The sequence below is a fragment of the Scardinius erythrophthalmus genome, assembly GCF_964197995.2.
Source record: "Scardinius erythrophthalmus genome assembly, chromosome: 5".
NCBI lineage: Eukaryota > Metazoa > Chordata > Actinopteri > Cypriniformes > Leuciscidae > Scardinius > Scardinius erythrophthalmus.
In genome coordinates this window covers 45,172,762-45,186,158 of record NC_138225.1, presented here as the reverse complement: position 1 = coordinate 45,186,158, position 13,397 = coordinate 45,172,762, and the positions used below count along the sequence as shown (strand labels likewise).

Sequence of the window (13,397 nt, the reverse complement as noted above, 5' to 3'; positions counted from 1 at the left end):
TTAACTCAAAAACATCATACAAATACGAGCAAACTCTCTTACTCGTGGTTTCTAAATAAAGCTTAGTTATACAATTTTAAAATGTTACTTGGCACTAAAAAGTTGTTAGTTAAAGGGAAAGTTCACCCAAAAAAATGAAAATTCTGTCATCATTTACTCACCCTCAAATTGTTCCAAACCTGTGTGATTGTATTTCTTCTGCTGAACACAAAAGAGGATATTTTTAAGAATATGGGTAACCAGAGTTATGGGACCTAATGACTTCCACAGTTTGAAAAAATAAAAATAATAATACTATGGAAGTCAATGGGTTCCATCAACTGTTTGGTTACCCATATTCTTCAAAATATATTATTTTGTGTTCCGTAGAAGAAAGAAATTCATACGGGTTTGAAACAACTTTAGGGTATAAGTAAATGATGACAGAATTTTCATTTACAGTACAAAGAGAAAATCTGACCTTGAATTTGACACTTTTTGAAGTTTTTATTGTAATAATTTGATAGAGACTGCTGGAGTGAATTTATAATTGTACATCAGGGGACTTAATTTAATTTGTATTTATTTAATTTGTAATATATTTTTATAAGTAAAATATTTTGTATTTTTACAGCAAAGCACAACTAGGAAAGAAATTATACTTATATATTTAATATTAGATAGAAATATGTTAATGTATATATTTTTATACATAAAATAATTGTTTTTTTTTATTTAATTTTAAATATGTAATATTTTTTGTTGAATTTTTTTTTATAAATAATATAATTCATTTTATATTTTTGAGAAGAGGAGAACCAGTTACTTTTTTTTTTATATACAAATACGTGAAATTTAGAAGATAATCTATATATTTTTTGTTTATTTACTTGTTTGAAACAGAGAAGAACTTTATTATTTTACATAATTCAATGACTTTTTCAGACTAGGATATAACAATTCCAGGTTTTTAATAACTGGGAAAACCCTGAAGTTCACAAAGACAACAGATATTAGTGCATCCATTCCAGGAATGACCTCTCTGAAACAGTCACACATTAAGACAGCCTTCTTTTATTTGACTCAATCACAGTTAACACTGATATGATTCAGATGACAAACATTATTTGGAATGTAAACACTCAATTGTTCTGGTCTGCAGTCTGACCTCACAGTCAATGTCCACTTTTCCAGACGATGGAACTGAAGAAAAAAACTTCAGTTCTTGGTGCAACTTTCATCCTGAGATGCTGAGGCTGGCCTGGGCCAGTTGCTCAAACAGGGCAAATGAACAGCAGTTCATATCTCTGGACACATGCGATCTGGTTTGGGTCTGCATTCATGGAGTACAGTTCATTGTCCCAGATCAAGGATGAGGTCATTTCAAATGAGGGACTGTAGTCCTTAAAGGGTCATCTAAACAGAAATCTTCTGAAACGCTTCAGAGAGATGCAGAGAAGCACACGCAGGAATGAATGAACAGAAGGCATGGAATGGAGCGGAGATGATCGGAGAAGATGGGTAAGGCATTCATGCTCTGTGCTGAAACTGTCCACAGGATGGGCAGCAACACTGATGTCTTCATACAGGCTTGACACTGCATGACTTGATAACAAAGTTGCTCAAACAAACTCTGACAATACATTCATTCCATTCATTCATTCGCACTCGCGCACAAAAACAATCCCACGTGTGCCAGAAAGAGTTGAGGAGGAGCATCTTGGGACCAAATGATGAAGCACGGCAAGAGACAGGACTTATGGAGGGGTGTGATTATGAAAAAACAGCAGGAAAGGCAGGTCAGGCTTGCGTTCTTTTCCGGGTGTTTTTGAGTCGTTTCGGTTTGAGGATGACATATCTGCTGTAGGTGGTGTATTGCTCAGACAGAAACGGGATAAAAAAGGCCCTGAGGAATCTGGAGGACCTGTGTGGGAGACACACGGAAAGGGAAGAGCAACAGGATCACGAAAAGGATGAAATATACACAAAATAGTTCATAAAAAACAGAATTCCACAATCCACTCTCTTTAAAAAGAAACCATTTCTACATTTATTTCGCCATCATGAACTGGGCAATAAAGACACGCAGAGCTCATTACTGGTAAATTGGGTCAAGGATAATCTCTCTTAGGATGATTAGACACCCTGTGTCACAACGATTCATTATGAGTGCTTGAGAATGATGTCATAAGTATCTTTTAAAAGGACAAACATGCCCTCTAGTGGATAAGCACATACCCTACAATTTTCAATGGCTCTTTACAGCAGAATTAATTTACTCTGAATGAATTACCCACAAGTGTCTCTTGTATGTTAACAAATTTCCACTCGTTTTGAAAAATGCCCATATACTCCAGCACTAAAGACTTGCCTGGTAGCATCTAGAAAAGGCTTGTCAGCAATAATGCTCCACTCTTCTTTGTTATTGGCGTATCGTGGTTCAAGAGGGGCTTCTGTTTCTGTTGCCAGATCCACCAGGTAATGACACTGCTTCAGTTCTACCTGAGAGCCAGAGAACATGGAAAATGACATGTACTTCACATTCAGCTACAACACAGACATATGCAGAGACATTTAAAGGTTGTAGATAAGTGACACTGACTTTAACTTGTGCATGATTTTAAAAAAATTATAAAAAGGGGTGTATAGAGCTGAATAATTGATTTTCCGAAGTAAAATAGCATTCAAACTTTGTATAGAGCAGGGCTGTAACCACCATAGACAATGAGGGGGACAAAACAAGTGTTTTAAGTTACTTTTTAGGCTTCGTTGTCTGTCTCAGAGGTGTAACAGCGCTCCTCAATGTCAAAATGATTGAGATGACCAATCAAATCAAAGAATGCGGAAAAAACAGAAGATGAGTGCCAATTCCAACATGGCACTTCAGTTTTAACAGCGGAGAGTGCATGGTAAGATGCAACTAGCTAAATATTTGACAACTGTTTCATTATAGTAATGTTAAATGACTGACAGCAATATCCAGTAATGCAAACTACTATTTTTTTTTTTTTTTTTACAAACGTTACATGTTTTTCAACAATTTTAAATTGAAAATATGTTATCATTTATAGGATTCATAACGGAATTTGACATGACAAGAAACATTTTTTCGTTTGACATATTAGACAGAAATAAGAGTGAATAAAAAGGAATAAAGCATTATTTGCAAATAGTTGTAATTGATTACTTCACAACTACAATTATTAGATCTAGAACTTTTTACCATTCTTCTTTTTTTTCCTCTTCTTTTTTTCCTTAAATCCCTTTTAATTATTTAACTCCTTTAAATAAAAAGACCAATTAACAAAACCAAAATTGAAGTCCCAAGTGTATGTGTTAGGTCACTCACATATCGAGATGTCTCCTCAAGATTCTGATCATTCATGTCTGATGGAAGTATCCAGGTGGCATCAGGACCCATGGCATATGGCTTAGGTAGCTGACCCCTGAACTCTGACTGGATGAACTGTAAGTGCCAGCTGGAAATTAATAAGATATAGTTAGTATATATCATAGAGATATACTTTCGTTGAAAAGTTTGGGGTTCGTAAGATTTTTGAATGTTTTTGAAAGAAGTTTCTTATGCTCACCAAGGCTGCATTTATTTGATCAAAAATACAGGTAAAAAGTAATATTGAGAAATATAATTAGAATTTAAGACACCTGTTATATATCTCAATATACTTTAAAGGCAGGTAGGTGGGGTTTTTCAAAAAAAAAAACATTACAAATTTGTTTAAACTGTCTTTATATACCAATACATAATTAAAATGTAAGTACTCTGAAAAAGAGAGTATAAAAATCAAGTGTCTGTAGACCTCTCACGACTGTTGTAAACACAGCTAATTATTTCCATTCACTCCACCCCCTACCTTCTGAGCTCCTTCCAAAGCCACGCCCCCAAAACACATGAACGCGCGACGCCAAACGCTCAGGCTCAGCTGGAAGACGCATTTATTTACCTGAGACGAGTGGAGAGGAAGGAGCGCAGTGCATGCAGTGACATCATGTCAGAATCACAAGTAATAAAATAACTAACTTTATCACTATAAATATAAACATAAGATTTCTTTTAGTACTCACTATCAAGCTAGCATATCGATACTGGTAAAGTTTAAAATATACTTGGTTTGATTCGGTAACGAGCTATATTTATAAGGCAAAGCTAAAAACAGGTTGCATTGATACACGTTTTTCCATTACCGTCAGTTACACTGTGATGAAGGTGAATTTCGTGTAAGATTCATAACATATACGGTGTTTTGCATGTAAGAGTTTCCATGATGAAAACATTGTTGACTCTAATGAGGACTACACTCCGGAGACAAGTACCGCATCGTCGGTTCGAGGACAGGTCCGGGGTCAAGGGCGAAGCTTTTACAGTCTATGGGGCGAAGCAGAGGAGGTCGTTCAAGAGTGCGGGCAACCAGGGTCCGAGGAAGTAGTTTTTGCCTTGTTTGCCTTCGCTGACTGCATGTGCAGGTGCTTTGAATTTTGAATGCTCTTTCTCTGCCATAATTTTACTCTTCGTAGGTTCCGCGCCTCTCAAATCAAACGCATGCGCGCGCATATGGGCAGATCTAGCAACAGGGGTGGTAGCCATGGTTGCGAGAGTGAGTGACAGTCGCCCAAACCAATCAATTGTTTCATCCCGAATGGAAATAATGAGCTGTGTTTATTGCAGATTAAAAGGTCTACAGTCACTCGATTTTTATACTCTCTTTTTCAGAGCACTTACATTTTAATTATGTATTGGTATATAAAGACAGTTTAAAAAAAGGTTTTGTATAAAAATCCTACTACCTTTAAAATGTAATTTATTCATGTGATGGAAAAGCTGAATTTTCAGCATCATTACTCCAGTCTTTAGTGTCACATGATCCTTTAGAGTTCATTCTAATATTCTTATTATTACCAATGTTGAAAAGAGGTGTTCTGCTTATTATTACTGTATGCCTTAATATTATAATATTACCCCCATACATTTTTTCAGGATTCTTTGATGAATAAGAAGTTGAAGAGAAAAGCATTTATTTGAAATAGAAATATTTTGTAAAATTATACATCTTTACAATCACTTGTGACCAATTTAATGTGTCCTTGCTGTATAAAAGTATTCATTTAAAAATAATGACTCCAAACTTTTAAACAGTAGTTTATATTTATGTACAGTCTTTAAGAGTTTAATCAGAACTCAAACTCACTTGTTGGGCAGGAGAAAACTGCTGGGGAAGCGGTACCACTCTTTCCCTACACAAACATTGACTAGTCTTCCCTCTGGAACAGTGTGGATAGCAGGGTCTTTAGCAATGCGGTGAAACTCTGGATACAAATCCAGCGGAGCATGATAACCTTAACACACACAACAACCCCAAGTGAGAGAGACATCACAGAGGGAGTATTGTACTGCACAAAGTAAAGATTAAGTAAAAATGTTTTTATCATTTTGTTTATCAACCTCATCAGCCAGCTCTATAACCCTACCTTTGGGGGCATAATTCATTAGATTTGGCCCAAATCTCTCTCAACACGCTTATTGTTGAGCCCTTATACGATTTGTCCTTACCTCTGAAGAGGGCCACAGATCGGGACAGTGAGAGCACTCCAAACAGCAGCACAGAGCCGAGAGCCAGCCAGTTGGAGGAGATGGTGTAGTGCTCCAGACGATAGCGCTGGAATATGAAGTGATAGCACTTCTATATGGAAAAAACAGACAGAAAATTGTTTAGAAGGGAGAATAAATTAAAGTATCGCATTCAAATTCCATGCAGGTTTACCAGCAAACTAATTTACACAACACTGGAAATATGCTAATAAAGATGTGCAGTTCTCTGTAGTTTTTGGACATGTGCTAATAGTTTCATGCACACTACTGTTTAAAAGTTTGAAATCAGTTTTTAATAAATTAATATTTGTTATTCAGCAAGGATGCATTAAATTGATCAAAAGTTACAGTAAAAAAAAAAAAAAAGTTTATAAATGTTACAAAAAATCTTTTTCAAATAAATGCTGTTCTTTTGAAATTTTTATTAATCAAAGTATCCTGAAAAACTGTATCATGGTTTCCACAAAGATATTAAGCAGCACAACTGATGATAAAAAAAAGAATAATTCTTGAGCACCAAATCAGCATATTAGACTGATTTCTGAAGGATCATGTGACACTGAAGACTGAAGTAATGAGGTTAAAAATACAGCTTTGCACCACAGGAATAAATTACATTTTGAAATATATTAAAATAGTAAACAATCATTTTAAATTGTAATAATATTATATATACAAATCATTCAGTACCATATAATTAAAGTCACTATGAAATGTGAAATGAAATGAAATCAAAATTGATAATTCTTATTTTTTATGGAATACTGCATTATCTATTATGAATGATTTATCAAAATAACTCTTGCAACAACATCTCTGATGACGTGTTTACTGGTACGAGGACGAGATCACAGCAATAGCAAACAACAATGATTCAATCAATTTCCAATGGACAAAATCAAGCCCCACCCTACATTTTTCTTGTTCGAGAAGCCGTTTCACTGGGATATGTGTAACAATAGGGAAGAAAAGACTTGCCCAGCTTCTGTTTCATGCAGAAGCAATTCTAACCTGCAGCGAGGATAGTGCCACAGCCCCACACAGACAGATGAGAGGGTAGATGGGAAACAGAAAGCGCTCTTCTTTATGTGGACGAGTGAAGAACACCAGCATCCATAGGTACATAGGAGACAGTGTTAACCAGTACGGCCGGCCGAGGTTCTGAACTGCAAATTATACATTAAGAAACATGAGATTAACAGGATGCCCAGTACGCCACCAACGTCACAATTATTTTGTTGGGGCTTTAGTTGGCAACTTAAGAAAATTAAAAAAACAAGTCAAAGACACATTAATCTCTCTTACCATTGAATCTTTGAAGCAGTGCCTCCATTAGCGCCGTGAGAGGAAGAGAAAACAGGGCCAACAAAAACACAATGTTGAAATTAAGAAAACCATTTACAAAGTAGTAATGCCAGGGCTCTGTGCCTGTAAGAGAAAAAAACACTGCAATAAGGTTTAACTGTTGATGACTGATGCCATCTGACGGCACTAAGAAGAATTATCATTTACGTGCTTTACTGTAAACAATTTTTGTTTGTTTTAAAGGTGCAGTATGTAATATTGACAGCTAGTGGTTGAAATGGGTACTGCAGTAAAAATTTTAAATATTAAAGAGTTATCTCCCGCGCCCCCTCCTCCACAGACTCAACACATAAGCGGGTTGCCAGATTGAGGACACACAACAGGAAGGAGCACAATAGACAATGGAAAGCAACAAGCCTTACACTGTGTGCGTTGATCAGCTAATGTATACAGTACTTTTACAATGCTATTATTCTTGAGGCTTTGTAGGTCAGGTAGAATCTGGAATCTCTGACACACTTTTTTGTTAGCTTCAAAGGCTGAAATATGCTGTTGTCCCCCAATTTGGCAACTCGGGGTGAAGAAATACTATTGGGTAAATTAGCAATGGGCAGGGTTAACACAGACCAGAGCAAAAACAGACATTCTCACATTGAAAAAAATCTCAAATTTGAATAACTGGCTGTAGCATTCAGCATTGTTTTTTTGGAAAAACAAGCATTTGAACGTAGCATGTTTGCTAAATCTCAGCAAACATATGGTATTTTTATGTTTTAGTACAGCCAAAAAAAAAATTACATACAGCACCTTTAAGGATGAGTCAATTATTTTTAGAAGTATATACAAATAATTTGAAGCGTACCATAGAGATCTGGCCCATGAGGAGTGAACACATTGTATAGTATTATGTTCAGAGGAGCAATCACTAGCTTGCCATAATAGTAGCTGTCGATTCCAACAACAGGGACCTACAGAAAAAAATAGTGTTATCAGTGTTAACATGTCAGTATAATACAATGATTCTGGATATTTTTTATTTTAAAATGCCATTTTGCTATTGATGAAATTTCAGTGTCTGAAGGACACAAAAACAATTCAGAATCCTAAGACAGACAGAAAGATCTAGGAGTTTCCCAACCAGAAAGAGCAGCAGCGCCACCAGAGTCCACGTGATAAAACTCTTCCACTTCTTCTTCAGCAACAGCAGGTCAAAGGCAATGGGTATGCTGCAAAATCAATCAGTAAACAGATCCTAAATTCACCTAGTTAGATGATCAGGATTATTTTTATGGCTTTTTGCCAAAAGTGAGTAAACATTGATTTTGGTGAGTAAATGAAACAGTTACTAGCCATTTTCATTTATTAGGGAACTGCAGGATAATTCATGGATTAAACTACAGTTTGACGATTACTTTTTTATTACTATGCTTGTTTTTTTGCTTTGCATTGTTGGGAAAGTAGGTTAAAAAGTAATGGTGAGAGAGAAGTGGGATCAGGACATGACCTTGTCGCAGACGAACCTGGGATTTTTACCTGATGAACATGTTCTGTAAACGGTCAGATTTGAAAGTAACATAAAGTGAAAAAGTAAAGAGATTTGCACCGAAAGTTCAGTCGGTAAGATTGGGGTTTTAATGTTTTTGAAAGAAGTCTCTATTGCTCACACCAAGGCTGCATTTATTTGTTAAAAAAAATAGAGTAATATTGTTAAATATTATTACTTATAACTGTTTTCTATTTGAATATTTTTTAAAATGTAATTTATTCCATGCAAAGCTGAATTTTCAGCAGCCATCACCACAGTCTTCAGTGTCACATGATCCTTCAGAAATCATTATAATATGCAATTTCATACCAAAGTAAAAAAAAAATGCTTTGATGTATAGAAAGTTTTTAAAGAACATCATTTATTTTAAAACTACTAATTTTGTAACATTAAAGTATTAATTTCTTTTAAAAAAAACTTTCTGGCCCAAAGGTTTAAAGGGATACTTCACCGCTTTTTCATATTAAACTATGTTATTCCCTTAACTAAGACGAGTTGATACATACCTCTCTCGTCTCAGTGCGTGCACTCAATCGCTCTGGCGCACGGCAGCACTTTGATAGCACTTAGCTTAGCCCAGTTCATTCATTAGGGACCAAACAGAGATGAAGTTAGAAGCGACCAAACACCTCCACGTTTTCCCTATTTAAATACAGTTACACGAGTAGTTACACGACCAAGTATGGTGACACAAAATAAAACGTGGCGCTTTTCTGAGTGGGTAAAAAGGAGAACTATAATGTATGGCGGAATAGCACTGGGAGCACTTCGACTCGGCGCAGTAAAAAGTCACTCCTGAAAAATCCTCTTTCCCTCTCCCTCTCACTTCTGTCATTAGAACCAACGTGACTTTTTACTGCGCCGAGTCGAAGTGCTCCCAGTGCTATTCCGCCATACATTATAGTTCTCCTTTTTACCCACTCAGAAAAGCGCCACGTTTTATTTTGTGTCACCATACTTGGTCGTGTAACTACTCGTGTAACTGTATTTAAATAGGGAAAACGTGGAGGTGTTTGGTCGCTTCTAACTTCATCTCTGTTTGGTCCCTAATGAATGAACTGGGCTAAGCTAAGTGCTATCAAAGTGCTGCCGTGCGCCAGAGCGATTGAGTGCACGCACTGAGACGAGAGAGGTATGTATCGTCTTAGTTAAGGGAATAACAGTTTAACATGAAAAAACGGTGAAGTATCCCTTTAAACATTAGTGCATATAGACAATATTATGGTAAAATATTATAATATCTGTTAGAAAATTGGTTTCAGTTGTGAGCACATAAATACATGTGCTGGAAATAATATGGGATTAAATGTGTTAAAGATCCTATAATGCTATTATCCTATTATTTTAAAGGTTCCTTGTTTTGTTTTGGAGGTCTCCTAAAATAAGTTTACATGCATCAAAGGACAAAAACACTTTAATTTTTAAAGCAGCATAACCTCCTTTCTCAAAGAGAAAGATCTAAACACCTCCTGTCCTTTGCAGACCTTTTACATTTACTAACCGCTATATTACACACTGCATGAATGGTACTATTTGAAAAAGGGACACTTTAAGCCCCGAAAAACTCAAATGTGGAGAACAAAAATCAGGAAAAAATAATTCTTAAAATAAATCTTCCCATAAGGACAAAATATTATTTTTAATATATGTAACGGAAAATACAGTTTCATGGCTGATAATAAATATTTATGGCAGAAAATGTTTTATTTGCCATTGGCAGGTTTTTGACCCTGCTTATCAATATACAAAAATATAAATTGTTGGCCATTTCTTACCCCAGAAGGGCACAGAAGGGCCAGCCCACTATGGCCCCCGCTGCAATACCCAGCACAGCTAGACTCGGGTGTCCCTGGAACCAGCCAGTCATAGCTACCACAGTACTGTACATACAAAACGTACTGGGGAGGAAAGCTGCATAGAACACGTACAGAAACACACACACATTAACCTGCATTGTATACACAATATGTCAAAAAAAGAAAAATAGTAACAAGCAGTTACAATTATCATCTAAATTCCATGTGATCAAGCAGATAAGCCACAAATGACCCATTTGATTTGACTCACCTGCAGAGGAGCAGAACATCCCTGCACTCAGGACGAGGAACGCCAGCAGAAGCCGTCCCACATGCAGGCCAAACTTCTTACACACGGCCCTGTGTGAGACCCATGACATCAGATCTTTGAGCCACTTTTAATTCGTCACACACTGTAAAATTCACCTATTTTAGCCCAATGCTGAGGTGCCATATGTAGTATTCTGCACTTACTTGTAGAAGTAGAGCTCACACACACAACAGGTAAATGCTAACATGCAGCGCAGGAAATAAAACACAAGGACCTGAATAGGAACATCAGCAAATTAGTTCACATCTTCACATACTACCACGATGTGCCCACAGTAGCACTTTACAATTTAAATAATTCTCATTACGGTAGCTTTACAATAAAAAAATATAGGCCTATCATTAACCTTTACAAATGCTTACAAAATACAGAATCAAAACAGGTAACCAATCTAGAACCTAGTTTGGGGCTGGTGACTAGTTTACCTTGTTGGTTTGTAATATTTTGGCATGAAAGCAGGCAGGAAGGGCATGGAGCCAAAGATACGCATAGGAACGAATTGCGTAGGCCGGGGAATATTCCCATGTCTGCATCCCTGTTCCATATAGCAGGTAGTGAGTCTGGCCAGCAAACAGAGAGAGATAAAAAGAATGTTTTAAGAATGTTTGGTACTTTTCTTTTATATACTAAAGTGAGTAGCTCTCAGAAAAAGGTTGAAATTCAGCAAAATGGCACATTCATAAGGTTTTTAGACCACTCTATAGTCTGTCTGTGATCAGGAATAGAAATGACAACCTTCTAGTGAAGACAAATAAAACGTTCTTGAATCTGAACTACGCCAGGACAGTCGCTAATGGGTTGGGTTATTACATACTCCAGGGCATCACGGGACACAACAGTGACACAGATCAGGGCTCAACAATAAGGATTTGCTTTCTGCTGTCCCAGTTAGACCAGTATTTTAGCTTTTTACTTGCCCTGTAAATATTTTCTTGTTACATCATAAAAATAATACAATTAAATATATTTATAAATAAATATGTAAATATGTTATAATATCTAATAGGCTAAAAAATAAAATAAAACACATTTTGCACCATTACGTCATAATTTTCACACATACACACACACACACACTCACACTCACACACACACACACACACACACACACACACACACACACAAAGTGTTGAACTAAAAGCTGGAGTTATTTAACTTGTCCCATCATAAAAATAATCTATATATCTCTATATCTATATCTATATATACACATGTTAAATGGGTTTAAAATTATAAAACAAATTGCACCATTATTTCATTATTGGGTGTTGAATTCAAAGATGATTATAAGCTGTAGAAATTTGTTTTACACACACACACACACACACACACACACACACACACACACACACACACACACACACACACATACATACATACATATATATATATATATATATATATATATATATATATATATGTATATATATGACCTTTAATAATAATCATTTTCGACCTATTTTTACTATTCAATCACAAGTCGCAATTTTTACTAAATCTTTGTTAGTCAGATAAATAATATTAATGTGGTGACATCAGAATCAGCAGAATTGAAACAACAATAATGAATAAATCACAAAATAAAAATATAATAATAAATGCAAGCAAAGTGTGGAAAGCATAACAACATAAGACATAATGAGAACGCAGTGCCAGGCCAAAAGGACCATCAACTAGCCCAAAATGGTCCCGGGCCATTTTTATTACTGTACCCTGAGAGCTTAACAAAAAATTGTGAACCAGGAAAATATGTAACTCACTGGCTCCCAGTAATTGTAGGTTTCGTCACAATCAGAGATGTTACTGAGCAGCGCAGCACAGAAGCGGGCTGAAACCAGGCACTTGAAGGCTGTGGAGCCCTCAGGAGCCCACACCTGTCCTGCCTTACCGGATGACCTGTAATGGAGAGCCAGGGGATAGGAGCTAATGTGCTTATCTGGGAGCAAACTAATAAGCAATATGGGAACAGAGCACATGGTAACACAAGGTTGTCATTCATTTATTTAGTATTTAAAACAGGGTCAATCTACATATAATTAAACTCATTCACAAACATAATTAATATAGTGAGCATGAGAAATTCCAGCTTTTCGCATAGACAAAACAGACAACAGTGTACATATCTATGAGCGCTGATGAGCGTTTACACACCGGTAGAAGAGCTGCCTTTGAATGAATGAATGATTGAATGAAAGCCGTCATGTTACATTAAAGCGAGCTTATTCGTGTCGCCTGGATACATTTTAGTATTTCTGTCTCTTCGTGTTATTTAGACAGTCTGTGGATATTTCATGTGTTTGCCATCTGTATTAATCGCATATCCAGACAGCCTGACGTTAGCGAGCTAGCGACCTGTCAACACTACACAATGTTACACCGAGCGTTAGCTGGACTGGCTTATGGTAACTTACTCATTACGGGGGTCACTAGACTTATTGTCCTCAACACATTTGTCTTCTTTTGTTGCTCGGCTGTCAGTGGTAGGTGTGTTGTTCACGTTGTTGGCATCTTGTTTGCTTCCCCGTCTGTTGCGTTGACGGAGACTCTTCGTCGCCATGTTTCTACTAGCCGTGCGTGACGTCATCATTACACAGCCCAGTTCGACGGAGAGCCATTAGCACGCGGATGGCAAACATTATTACATTCATTAGTAGTATAATTGAGATACTATTATGTTTTTGTAGTTGTTTTGGTATTTTGAATTAGTTTTTATTTTTGTGCTTTCCGTTTTCATTCTAATTTTAAAAGTTTTAGTTAATTATAATTAATAACCTTACTGCAAACACCAATTTAGCATGCTTTCATTGACTTGACCAAAGTACTTTTTACTACAAC

The 13,397-nt window shown here is 36.3% G+C and overlaps 1 protein-coding gene across 2 annotated transcripts; it reads right to left on the bottom strand.

The window, feature by feature from the left end:
* Positions 1-932: 932 nt before the first annotated feature.
* alg9 (ALG9 alpha-1,2-mannosyltransferase) lies at positions 933-13,161 on the bottom strand (the record flags this gene model as incomplete). Of its 2 annotated transcripts, none has more annotated exons than XM_081365688.1 (15): positions 933-1,903; positions 2,351-2,481; positions 3,329-3,458; positions 5,184-5,331; positions 5,546-5,675; positions 6,596-6,750; positions 6,890-7,012; positions 7,752-7,857; positions 8,028-8,115; positions 10,211-10,346; positions 10,503-10,591; positions 10,706-10,776; positions 10,988-11,122; positions 12,323-12,458; positions 12,974-13,161. In XM_081365688.1, 15 exons carry the CDS (start codon positions 13,147-13,149, stop codon positions 1,780-1,782), a joined length of 1,878 nt encoding a protein of 625 aa, XP_081221814.1. In that variant the 3' UTR covers positions 933-1,779. The 2 variants fall into 2 exon arrangements, with proteins under 2 accessions (XP_081221814.1, XP_081221813.1); XM_081365687.1 differs by having other exon boundaries at positions 12,323-12,509; positions 12,974-13,146.
* Between the last annotated feature and the right edge of the window lie 236 nt (positions 13,162-13,397).